At 30.2% G+C, this 11,958-nt stretch overlaps 1 protein-coding gene across 1 annotated transcript in view; it reads right to left on the minus strand.

The window, feature by feature from the left end:
* The window catches only part of LOC118185628 (PCNA-associated factor-like), a 54,284-nt gene extending 45,399 nt beyond the window's left edge, over positions 1-8,885 (minus strand). The window contains exon 1 of the mRNA XM_035355520.2: positions 8,722-8,885. Within this exon, the coding sequence (XP_035211411.1) occupies positions 8,722-8,755 (34 nt within the window). The 5' untranslated portion in view covers positions 8,756-8,885. The remainder of the gene's footprint in view (positions 1-8,721) is intronic.
* Positions 8,886-11,958: the final 3,073 nt, after the last annotated feature.

An 11,958-nucleotide genomic window follows, 5' to 3' on the forward strand; every position in this document is an offset into this window, starting at 1 on the left:
GTTGATGTCAGCAACTTCAGCATGTTTTAGAAATGGATCACTCAGTGGAAATTTATCAATTATATATGAACATGCAGTTACAAAAAAAGCTCGCACAGAATTGAAAAATGATTTCACTTCACTTTCATTCAACTTGGCATTTTTAAAATATAGTCTTGTTTCCGCACCAATCACTAAATTTTCATTTTCTTTTTGTTTACTATACTTCTGAAATGGAATAGACGTTAGAGTAACATCTTCATTTTCTTTAGAAATTACTGATGGTTTTACGAATCTAACAAATAAATTCATTAAAAGTTCAAAAAGTTCTCTTCTCAATTTATGTATATAAGGAGCTTGTTGTTGCAAATTAATATTTACTGTTATAAACAAAGGCAAAGTATTTTTCAAAAATAACAAGTACAATTTGGTGGTCGGTGACTGTAAAATTTTTTTAATGTTTTGCAATCTCTTTCCTTCATTCTCACTGTTATCTGGTTTATCTCCAAAAAAATTTATCACAGCATCCCACTGTTCCAAAATCCTTGTTATAGATTCTAAAAGAGACAACCATCTCGTACTGCAATATTTCAAAATTTTATGAGATTTTGCATTCTGTCCCGAAATTTGTTGAGCAACTTTGAAGCTATGCTTCCGTTTCGAACTTTTCTCCAAGTAAAAATATATATCTATTATCAACATTTCAATTTCTGAGCCAATTAATTTTTCAGTAGCTTTTTCTGCAGCTATATGCAAGAGGTGGCACGGACAACCTCGGGTGATTATACTTGGTTGATGCATTTTGATAAATGATGCTACACCTTTAAACTTTCCAATCATATTACTAGCATTATCTGAAGAAAATGATAAGCAATTTTTCCATTCTAAACCTTTGTTTTTAAAGTTTTCATTTATACAATTAAAAATACCTTCTCCTGTATTATTCGTGCATTCTAAAATAGAAATCAATGAAGTAATTATCACTCCCTTTTCTTTACTGTAGTATGTTATAACCAATGGGTACAGTTTGTTATCATTGTTATCATTACTTCCATCAGTACTTAGAGAAAATGATGTACTGCACACTGATTTTATAATATCAGCAACAGTATTTTCTGCAAGCGAATTTTTCAATTAATTTTTCAATAGCTTTTAATTAATTAATTTTTCAATTAATTTTTCAGTAGCTTTTTTTTTAATTAATTTTTCAGTAGCTTTTTTTGCAGCTATATGCAAGAGGTGGCACGGACAACCTCGGGTGATTATACTTGGTTGATGCATTTTGATAAATGATGCTACACCTTTAAACTTTCCAATCATATTACTAGCATTATCTGAAGAAAATGATAAGCAATTTTTCCATTCTAAACCTTTGTTTTTAAAGTTTTCCTTTATACAATTAAAAATACCTTCTCCTGTATTATTCGTGCATTCTAAAATAGAAATCAATGAAGTAATTATCACTCCCTTTTCTTTACTGTAGGATGTTATAACCAATGGGTACAGTTTGTTATCATTGTTATCATTACTTCCATCAGTACTTAGAGAAAATGATGTACTGCACACTGATTTTATAATATCAGCAACAGTATTTTCTGCAAGCATTTTCACAATAGCAGCAGTTTTGGTATGACCGCAGCTAAATTTTTTTGCCATGGCAGAATCCGGAAACATTGCTTTGAAAAGCTCTTTGGAATGATCCGAAACAGAAAGCGGTAGATTATGTTCAATTAAAAAACGAACAAAATAGCATTCGGCTTTTATAGGATCTGTTTCATCATCTTTTATTAAGAAATTTGTTATTTCTTTAGATTTTACGGTGCCAAGTTCTATATGCTTTTGAGAAAACACGTGCCGTTTACAGTCATCTTTTCCGCCATGAGCAACTGAGAAGTCTTTGTTGCATACACTGCAGTGTGCGTGATTCACAGAAATTTCGGACGCTTTAATGCATGGAAATTCTGAAGAATATGAATCTTTAAACTTCTGCTTTGATAATTTTGGCTTCTTCATTCGAGGCAGCATTATGATTAAAAATCTTTCACCTGATTCACAGTTCACAAGACACACGCTAAGCTCTCGCCGTAAACTACACAATGCAGCCTAAACACGCATCAGCGAGGAACCTGGGAGACAAACAATTGGGTGGAACTATTGATAAGTCGTTAACGGTTGGAGTTACTGATCTAGATTGGCTAATTCTTCAAAACTAGGAACACACTCAACACGTGATATATGATAACACGAGTATTCAGCCAATCATCGGATGAATTAGTTGGTTCCGTTTTGCGTACTGGTTCTCCTGCTCTTGTTTCTGTAAAATCCGTAGTTTTTTCCATACTTTTCATAGCTCGTAGTTTTTCATGAATTTCCGTAGAAACTACGGAGAATCCGTAGTAGTTGGAGTCTATGTATAAGTATGATTTTAAAGATCCTGAAGTTTATTAAAGTTTATCCGCCACATAATCAAGATTCTGAAGAAGATTAGGTAAGTTAGTATTTTTAATTATTTGAGGATATTATTTTTATGCATTGTTCTAAATGTAAGGAGTAACTAAAGTACTATAGTATTATTGGAAAACTGTTATTAGCAATGATTTAGTTTAAAGTAATTAGGATTGTAAGCTAATTTTTATTAATTTAATGTATGTGCTTATTTATATTTTAAGTAGTGTTTTTGAATTTAATTATATTTTAATTAAATGATAGTTATTTTGTGAATTATATGTTTGTAGGAATTTGGTATACGTTTCAGTGGAACTAAACGTGCATGGAAATAATTTAAATATTTGACACTAAGTATTTGTAACCATTTGTAATGTTTGCGGTATGAATTCGTTGGTGACGTTTAATAATATAATACATAATTTAGAGGTAAAAGTTTTTGGATATTTTATTTATTTTATATGTGGAAATGTTCATCTTTGGAAAGGGTATATACTTTTTCGCGATCAGGTAATTTCATACATGTTCTTTTTACCGGATTTAAAGATTCACAAAATTTTCACGCATTTTCATGAAATTTTTCTAATTTATGAGAAAAAAGCAGCGTACATGGATATAGTGAAGAGTGTGCGCAATGCCATTTTTGTGCGATTCTGGGATGTTTTTTTAAGTAAAAATAAGTCGACGTGTACATGGTTTAGTGATATTTTAATTAAATGATAGTTATTTTGTGAATTTTATGTTTGTAGGAATTTGGTATACGTTTCAGTTGAAGTAAACGTGCATGGAAATAATTTAAATATTTGACACTAAGTATTTGTAACCATTTGTAATGTTTGAGGTATGAATCCGTTGGTGACGTTTATAACATAATAGATAATTTAGAGGTAAAAGTTTTTGGATATTTTATTTATTTTATATGTGGAAATGTTCATCCTTGGAAAGGGTATATACTTTTTCGCGATCAGGTAATTTCATATATGTGCTTTTTACCGAATTTAAAGATTCACAGAATTTTTTTGCATTTTCGTGCACATTTTTGTAATTTATGAGAAAATAGCAGTGTAGATGGATAAAGTTAAGAGTGTGTGCAATGCCATTTTTGTGCAATTCTGGGATGTTTTTTTAAGTAAAAATAAGTCGACGTGTAAATGGTTTATGTGTATGTGCTATTCTGAAAAACGCACAAGGATTTTGGGATTGTGCACTTTTTCCCAATTTTGCAGTTAATATTTGTCATGATTAAGCAGTTTTGTTACATAAAATTTCTGGCATAAGTGTAATTCGGCTAGTAGATTGTTGGAAAAAGTGTTGAGTAAATAAAAAAGAAAAGAAACATGTCTTTACTTCGTGAAGACAAAATGGCGGCGAAAAAAAATAGAGGGTTGCTGTAGCAGAGTTGGTCGCCAAATTTTCGCCAAAAAATCGCCAAGTTACCATAATCCAAAGATCAACCAATTTTAGAAAGACTTGTATAGAAGAGAGAATGAAGAGACATGCAACTGTGATTTGAATAATGCTACAAAAATACACAATTTCCTATTTCTCTAGATAAACATATGTTCTTCTTCATCCACTTTTCTTTCACCTTTTATTAAAATCATGACTAATTGCTAAATTAGAATCACTATTCTAATTTTATTTACAACTTTAATTCAACAAAATTTGCACATATGCAAATATTATGCACAATAGATATTGACATAATGCACAGCTAACAAACTCAAATAAACAGGCTTTATAAGCCAATTTAATTTGACTTTATCTATGAGCAGCACAGCCCCACCCATAAACTGCACAGCTGTGCTCCTGCTGAAAAACTAGCAACTGTCTCAAAGAAAGAATAAGTCAAAATTATCAACTCATTAATAATAATAATAATAAAAAAGAAATAGATGCCAGAAAACTGCATGGCCACCAACTGCTGCCTAGCAAGCTAAATTTACTGATTGTACCTATGCGGTAAGTTCTCTCACTTGGCCTGCATTTACAACTAATATATGTTTAAAATGTGTTCAGGGCCCATTAAAGTAGTTAACCTCTTTAACAAAAACACTTACTTATTTCATATAAATGTTACTTCATCGAAAATTTTAACAATAGAGCAACTCTCTCTTAATAGACAGCAGTTATATGATTGTTAGTGTACTAAATAAGAAACAAAGAATGAATCCAGTGACAAATAAAATTTCTTGTGGTTACAACACCTGTATTTCCTTCTTTCTGGCAACAGCTAAGTGAGTTCTTACAATATCTGACCATGACATGACTTGGCCAGAGAACTTATCTGTGTTTTGAGTCATCTAGACTGATGTTCTCTATTTTTGTTTTATTTAGGTATGTAATATGTTATATTTACTGTTTTAATTAACTTACTTTTTTAAGCCTGTGCTGTATACTTGTGGCCCATGGGGAGAATGTATGCATTCAAAATTTAAAAATTATCTGATCATTTTTCTAAAGTACTCTGAATTGAGAACAAATAACATTTAATCAGTAAATTTGAACAGATTCAGATTTCTGTCTGAAGAGAAGCAGAAACTAAAACAATTTCATGAAACCTAAAATCCTAATGAATGAATTTTGGAGCTGCAGAAATAGTAAATTCTGAAGTTAAAGTTTCATTTATGTGAGTTGTTTATATCTCAAAGTGTTTCTTCATTGTAATTCCCACTCCATCATTCATCTTCAGTACTTTTACAAATTCTTAAGTTCATATAAATGAACTAATGTGTGATGCCCTGCATGTTATAAAACCAGGAAAATTAAAATAAAACCAGGAAGATCAGTTAACATTGAAGAAATTAAAATGTGTAAAGCTTCTGAATTAGCAGAACTTCAGTTAAATACTTAACTGAAGAAAATAAAACTGAAGTGATCAAAGGAAATAAAATTCCACCTTTAGAGGAAAAAAGTGTACCCTTTAAAAAAAAATATCATGTAAAACAAAAGCAACACAGTACTAAATCATCTTCAAACTATCAATAAAATACGTACAATAATCCGAAACCATGTAGAAAATGTGGAACTTTTCATAAGTTATAAAACTGTCCTGCTTATAATAAGATTTGTGCGTACTGTAAAAAGAAAAATCACTTTTCTAAAATGTGCACTTATAAAAATGTTAATGTTGTACAGAATAACTTAGAGCATGAGTTGCATTATAATGGTAGTGAATATATTTTAGGGTCAGTAGAAGATACAAACCCATTTTCTAAAAATAGAACAGAATGGTTTGAAAGACTAAAAGTAAACATATCTAAATATTTATTTGTTAAGTTGGATACCAGTGCTCAGTGTAATTTATTACCATTGCCTAAATTTAAACAATTAAATTCAAGAGATAAATGTTTGACTAAATCAAAAGTCATTTTAAATAATTACAATGATACTACAACTGATGTAGTCGGAAAATGCATATTATGTGAAACATCGAAAGGGGTCAAGGGTAAAGTACAATTTCTCACCCAATGGCGAAAATATAAAAAGGCAAAGGGTTGAATTCATCCATTAAAATGAGAATGCACTAGGAAAATAAAGTACTACGGTTTTACGTAATTTCCGAGTAAGCTATTCGTACGAATTGATATAATTCTTGCATTTAAACTTGTATTCCAAATTAAGATTTAACTTGAAACTAATGTGGATAATTACTGAGAGAATTAGAATTTTGTAGCGTAATTTACGTGAGATGAGATCACTTAGGGTCACGTGATATGAACCGGTGAATCAGGATGTTGTACGATGGATTGGATTGGATTATTTAATTATGGCAAAGCACACGAGTGCTATCTGCCTAAAGGAAGGGATGCCTTCGTGGATGACTTTCTAAGGGAAACTGGCTCGTATACACGTTACACATGGGGAAAACCACGAAAATGCCCATGCAGTCAGCCCGTTCGCGGGATTCGAACCTCGGACCGAACTACCAGTGTTCAGCGTCTTGACCGCTCGGCCGCTGGTGGGCCCGATGTTGTACGATGAAAGCATGGTAAATTCTTAAATTGTCTTCTCACAAATTTATTATCTTTATTTATTGGCTTTTTTACAAAATTTTAAATGACATTAAAATGTTTATACCTTCAAAATAAAATATTCTTAGAACTAACATTTGTCAACATTTTTTATGTGTATACTATGTGTTTTCACCAATAACGTCTGCTTGGGGAGATTCGCTGGCGAAACGGAAAAGTACCGAGCCCTGTAGGAAAATTCCACTTAGCTTATTAAAGCCATTAAAAAAGGAATTGGCAAGAATGGAAAAAGATGCTATTATAAAGAAAGTTAACCTACAAAATAGATCCTCAGCACCTTAACCAAAACATACTTAGAGAACATTATCAAATACCAATGCAAAGGTGTTTAGTATTTTAGATGCAAATGAAGCATTTTGGAAAATTAAACAGTCAGATTCAAGTTGTGAATTTACTACATTTAATATTTCGTTTGGTAGATATTGTTTTTTAAGGTTGCCATATGGATTGAGTTCATCACCAGAAGTTTCTCTGAAATTTTTAGTGACTTAGAAGGAGTTCAAATATATAATGACAACTCGTATCATAGATGCCTTATTAGTTTGGGGAAAAGACAAAAAAGAACATGATTTAAGATTAATGAAGTTGTTGGACAGAGCCAGAGAAAAGAATGTTAAATTTAATTTAAATAAATGTAAATCAGGGCTGAATAAATTGGCCCTGAGGATCTTTTATTTTCTAAAGATGGTTTAAAACCAGATGAAGACAAAATTAAGGCTATCCTAACGTATCAAAATTGACATCATGTTTAAGAAATTTGTTGAAAAACAAGTTGGTTAATCTTTGGAATATGGTAACAGGTAGTTTGGCGACATTTTGGTAAGGCGATAAAGATTACTAGCTAGGACTTTAGCAGTGTACATGGATAAAGTCAAGAGTGTGCACAATGCCATTTTTACAAAATTCTGGGATTTTTTTTTTAAGTGAAAATAGGTCGACGTGTACATGGATACCGTGTATGTGCAATTCTTAAAAATGCGGCAAGCAGTGGACGATTCTGCACTTTCTCCCAATTTTGCACCTAATCTTCGTCTTGATTAAGCACTTTTGTTCCATAAAAGTTCTAGCATAAGCGTAATTCGGCTAGCAGATTGTTGGAAAAAAAAAATGTTGAGTAAAAAAAAAAACATGCCTCTACTTCGTGAAAACAAAATGACGTAAAAAAAAAAAAAAAAAAAAAAAAACTAGCAGGTTGCTGTAGCAGGGTTGGTCGCCAAATTTTCGCCAAGTTACCATAATCCAAAGATTAACTAAACAGTTTAGATGGATTTGAAGAAAGGTTCAGATGTGGCAATGCCAATATACGGATTCGAGTTAGGATAATTTTAGGAAGTTTTTAGATGCATTTTTGTGCAATTCGGGGATTTTTTTAAGTGAAAATAGGTCGATGTGTAGATGGATACCGAGTTTATGCAATTCTTTGTTTTTGTATAGCGCGATTTTTGACGCAAAAAACGCCGTTATGCAAGCCAAAATAATAAGTCAAAGAATTCCACAAACTCGTATTCATGTACCGACAAAAACCTCATTATTTAAAAGAATATGTATAATTTTATTATCCTCATTATTTCTGTTAAAAAAGGGACATGTTATATATGTAACTGCATCTATTATTATTAATCATAACGTAATATAGAATATTAGTGTAGCAATGTAGAATAAACTATGTTAGTGTACATCTTGTAATCATCAGTGAGCACTTAACCAACATATAAAAAATGAGCCAGGGTCTTATGAAAAAGCGGGGGTGTATGGCAAACAGTAAGTACATTTTACTGCATAATATAAATACACTTTATTTTTATTTCGTGAGTGCAAAATATATTCTGTTTACTTTAAAAAAGTTATTTTTAACACAGCATTCCATTTGATTTAGATACCTATGTGGTGAGAAAGCTTTGACTAAAATTTCAGTAAACAACCAGCACTGTATTTTCATTCGGAAATTTACTAGTATGAAGCCGAAGTTATGAATGATTATAAAAGTACACTTTTGTTCATAAGTTATTTATGGATTTCAGGCATTTAGGGTAACACGACTGACACGATAATAATCCAACCAAAAAGTCATGATTAAATCTAAGACACTTCTTTTCAGAGGTACGGTAAAAAATGCGATCATCTTTATAATTCATACTGAAAATAATAATCCGTAAATGCAAGTAATGGATTCTAACTTTGGCTAGAACAGCTATCGTTTTGGTTTCGGTTACATATAATAGCTGTAAGCTAAAAAAATACAATAAGTTAATTAAATAATTACCTTTAGTGTATGCATCGGCTTTGGTGCGCACCATGATGATATTCCGAGAAACCAAAGTATATATCTACAGGTAATATAACAAATTTTTTACATCTACAAAATAACAATTCTCACACAGTCGGAAGCAAGAACATCAACGAATTCCCGCCACTGAAATAGTGGAAGTAGAAGTTAAAAGCGTTTATAATTACATATTTCCACAAAAGATCCAGTTAAGTTTTTTTTTTTTTTTTTTTTTTAAAAAAAAGAAAAAAATGTGCAAATAAAATCTCAAGGGTTAAATTGAACGTTTCATTACTAATTTTGAAGATTCTGGATATATCCTACTTAAAACTTCCTAACCGATTAGCAAAATAATTTATATATGTACCTAGTTGGGTGGCTGTGTCTACCCGTACGACGTCGGACGTTTAGCTGAAACATGGTAAAAATGCTAAACGTACGACTAGTTGCACAGAGACACTATCGTGATTTCTGCGCATTCCGACCAGTCGTAAGGAGATGTTTGTTTAGATTTGTGTTGATTATCGGAAGGGTGAATTGCTTTTCCGTGTAGTGCTAGAATGTCAAGAAAAAGTTATTTTTTATTTCGTTTGATGACTAATTACTATCATTCTTTGATAGATATGTAAAACATTATATAAAATAAAGAACTTTAAATATATCTGAATATTATTCTTGTTTCAAATTGCTAATGTTTGATCATTTTATACTGATGCGGAGTTTACACAAATAATCAAAATTTCTTGAAATTCTTATCAACAGATTTAAATAAATCATTCATGCAAGCAGTAAAATCACATTCTTATGAAACGAAATTGAAAAATCGTCTTAAAAACCTTGTGTAACTTTTCTGTCATGCGTAGCTAAATATTTCTATAAAATTGCATACAGAAGCATTTATATACATAAAGAGTGTGTTCAGGAGAATAATTCAGAAATGTATGTGCATATGCTTGTATGTACGGATGATTGTATGTACGGATGTACATATGTTCATGTAGCATATGTATATGTGTGTACATACGTTTGTGTGTGTGTGCACAGATATACATGCGTACATACATTTTTGAGTCTGTTCTCGAAAAAAGTCTTGCTGAAAAAGAATGTAAACAAACCACCCAGCTCCTTAAAAAAAAATTTAGAAATTTTTTATCACAATTTTGGTTTCTACAGCAAACTTTTGTGTGTGGGTTTGTTTTAAACTCTTAGAAGAACTCAAATTTTAATATAAAGACGTGAAAATTTTTGACCTTTTGATAGTGTACCTGATGATTTATTAAAAACACAATTGACTCTCTTATATTTAATATTGAAAAGAAGGAGGGGGATATGTACAAAATTATGATAAAGATAATTCTAAGGTATTTTTTAAAAATATATGTGACTGATTACACACTCTGAATATAGAAAATAATCACTTACAAATGACTTATGCAGTATTTGTTTTATTATATCCTGACCCCATAAGCTCAAAAATAAAACTTTATACAGGAAAGTCATTTTACCTCCAAATATATTTTATGGTATTGAAGTATGATAACAGATGATTATTTTTGTTAGAAAAATTATAATGTTATGAATATTTTCTAAAAAAATATTTTCCTGAAAATAATTATACATTATATTCAAGTAATAGATGACATATTTATATATTCTATTTAAGAAATAAATGGCAGCACTATGTGTTGTCATTAACTTTATCAAAAGAACTTATAGGTTCAAAGCACCTAATTTCTAGTATAAGAACTGTACTTCGAATGTCCTTTTCTTTTCCTTTTCCTTTTTTTTTTTTTTTTTTTTTTTTTGTCTGTAAGAATTTTAAAGTGCTTGGCCTTTTTTTATCTAAATATGGAAGTCTGAAATAATGCAATATATTTGTATGTATATAGAGTAAAATATTAGTAAATTCTACATAAGTACATTATTATTCTAAGATAATGTATTTAAAAATATTCAGTTTAATGCAAATATGTGAATCAATTTATACATATAAATTTTAAGTGTATGATTTCTGTTGGATGTTTTAAGTAAACAATAAAAAAAATTTACCTTTTTATCAACTTATCTTGCACATATATACATTATTACTTTTTTTTCCAATAAGAATAAACTTAATCTAATATAATAATCTAAAAATAAATAATACACAACATCTATTAAGGCAAACCATTTTTAGTACAGTAACAAATAATACAAGCAATATAATTTAATACTTTCAGTCGTCAGAGAATGAAGTGAGTTTTGTGAAGCTATTTAATGAACAAATCTGAAAACAATTTTTGATAGTTCTAAAATACAAGTTCTAAAAGAATTAAAATATGTACATGAGATAAATGCCGTTCTTTTTGTTTTAACCCCTTTGAATAAATTTTAAACAATTTGATACTTTTTTTACTTCTTTTCAAAACCTTGAAATACATGAGAAACTGATTTCAGGACCAACACATTTCAAGAAATGTTGCTAACTGCAATGAATCAGCACACATGTATGACTTCATCAGAATGTCTTGTATTACCTTTATTTATTTATTTAAAGTTACTAATAGATTTATATCTAGAAGAGCTGAGATTTCTAATACAGTTACCACACTGGCATTTTTAATGATCTTTTCATTAATGATTTGAAATCTCTCTATATTTTTTTATTATTATTCAAATGAAAAGTTTTTGTTCATTTGTTTCCAAAATAACAGCTACTTCCTTAGTTCAATTATTATTTTTTTTAACTGGTTTGTCTGGTGAACTCCTATGGTTTTTTTTTTTTTTTAGTCCAAAGGGATTTCAGTCCCGAAGGACTATTGCTTTCGTTTTGGCATTTTGCGTCTTTTACATTTATATCACTTTTAAAAACACTTTTCTGCAAAATAAACCGCTAATTCATGAAAACTGCGGCAGACATTATTTACACAGTAAGAGTTAAGTACTATTTCTCGACATTGCTGACGAAGCAAATCTTGTTAATGGTCTCCTTTTATATGAAATTATAAAATACATTTCTTAAATATCAGTATAGCGCTATGAATTGCATTGAATACAGATTGCTTAGCCAAACACTATTTACGCATTATAAAGTTTTATCTATTCCATTAACATGATTAAACAATTTATATAAAAAGTGCCGACATATAATCTTATACTGTTAGGTTCCTTTTAATTGCAAATATTCTGTTACATTGCACAAATTCCCATTAACACAGGAGAGAACCAAATCCCAAATAGTTATAAGTCTCCCTT

This window comes from Stegodyphus dumicola, chromosome X1 (assembly GCF_044657685.1).
Source record: "Stegodyphus dumicola isolate Sdum_Otavi_A_Nest chromosome X1, ASM4465768v1".
Taxonomy (NCBI): Eukaryota; Metazoa; Arthropoda; class Arachnida; order Araneae; family Eresidae; genus Stegodyphus; species Stegodyphus dumicola.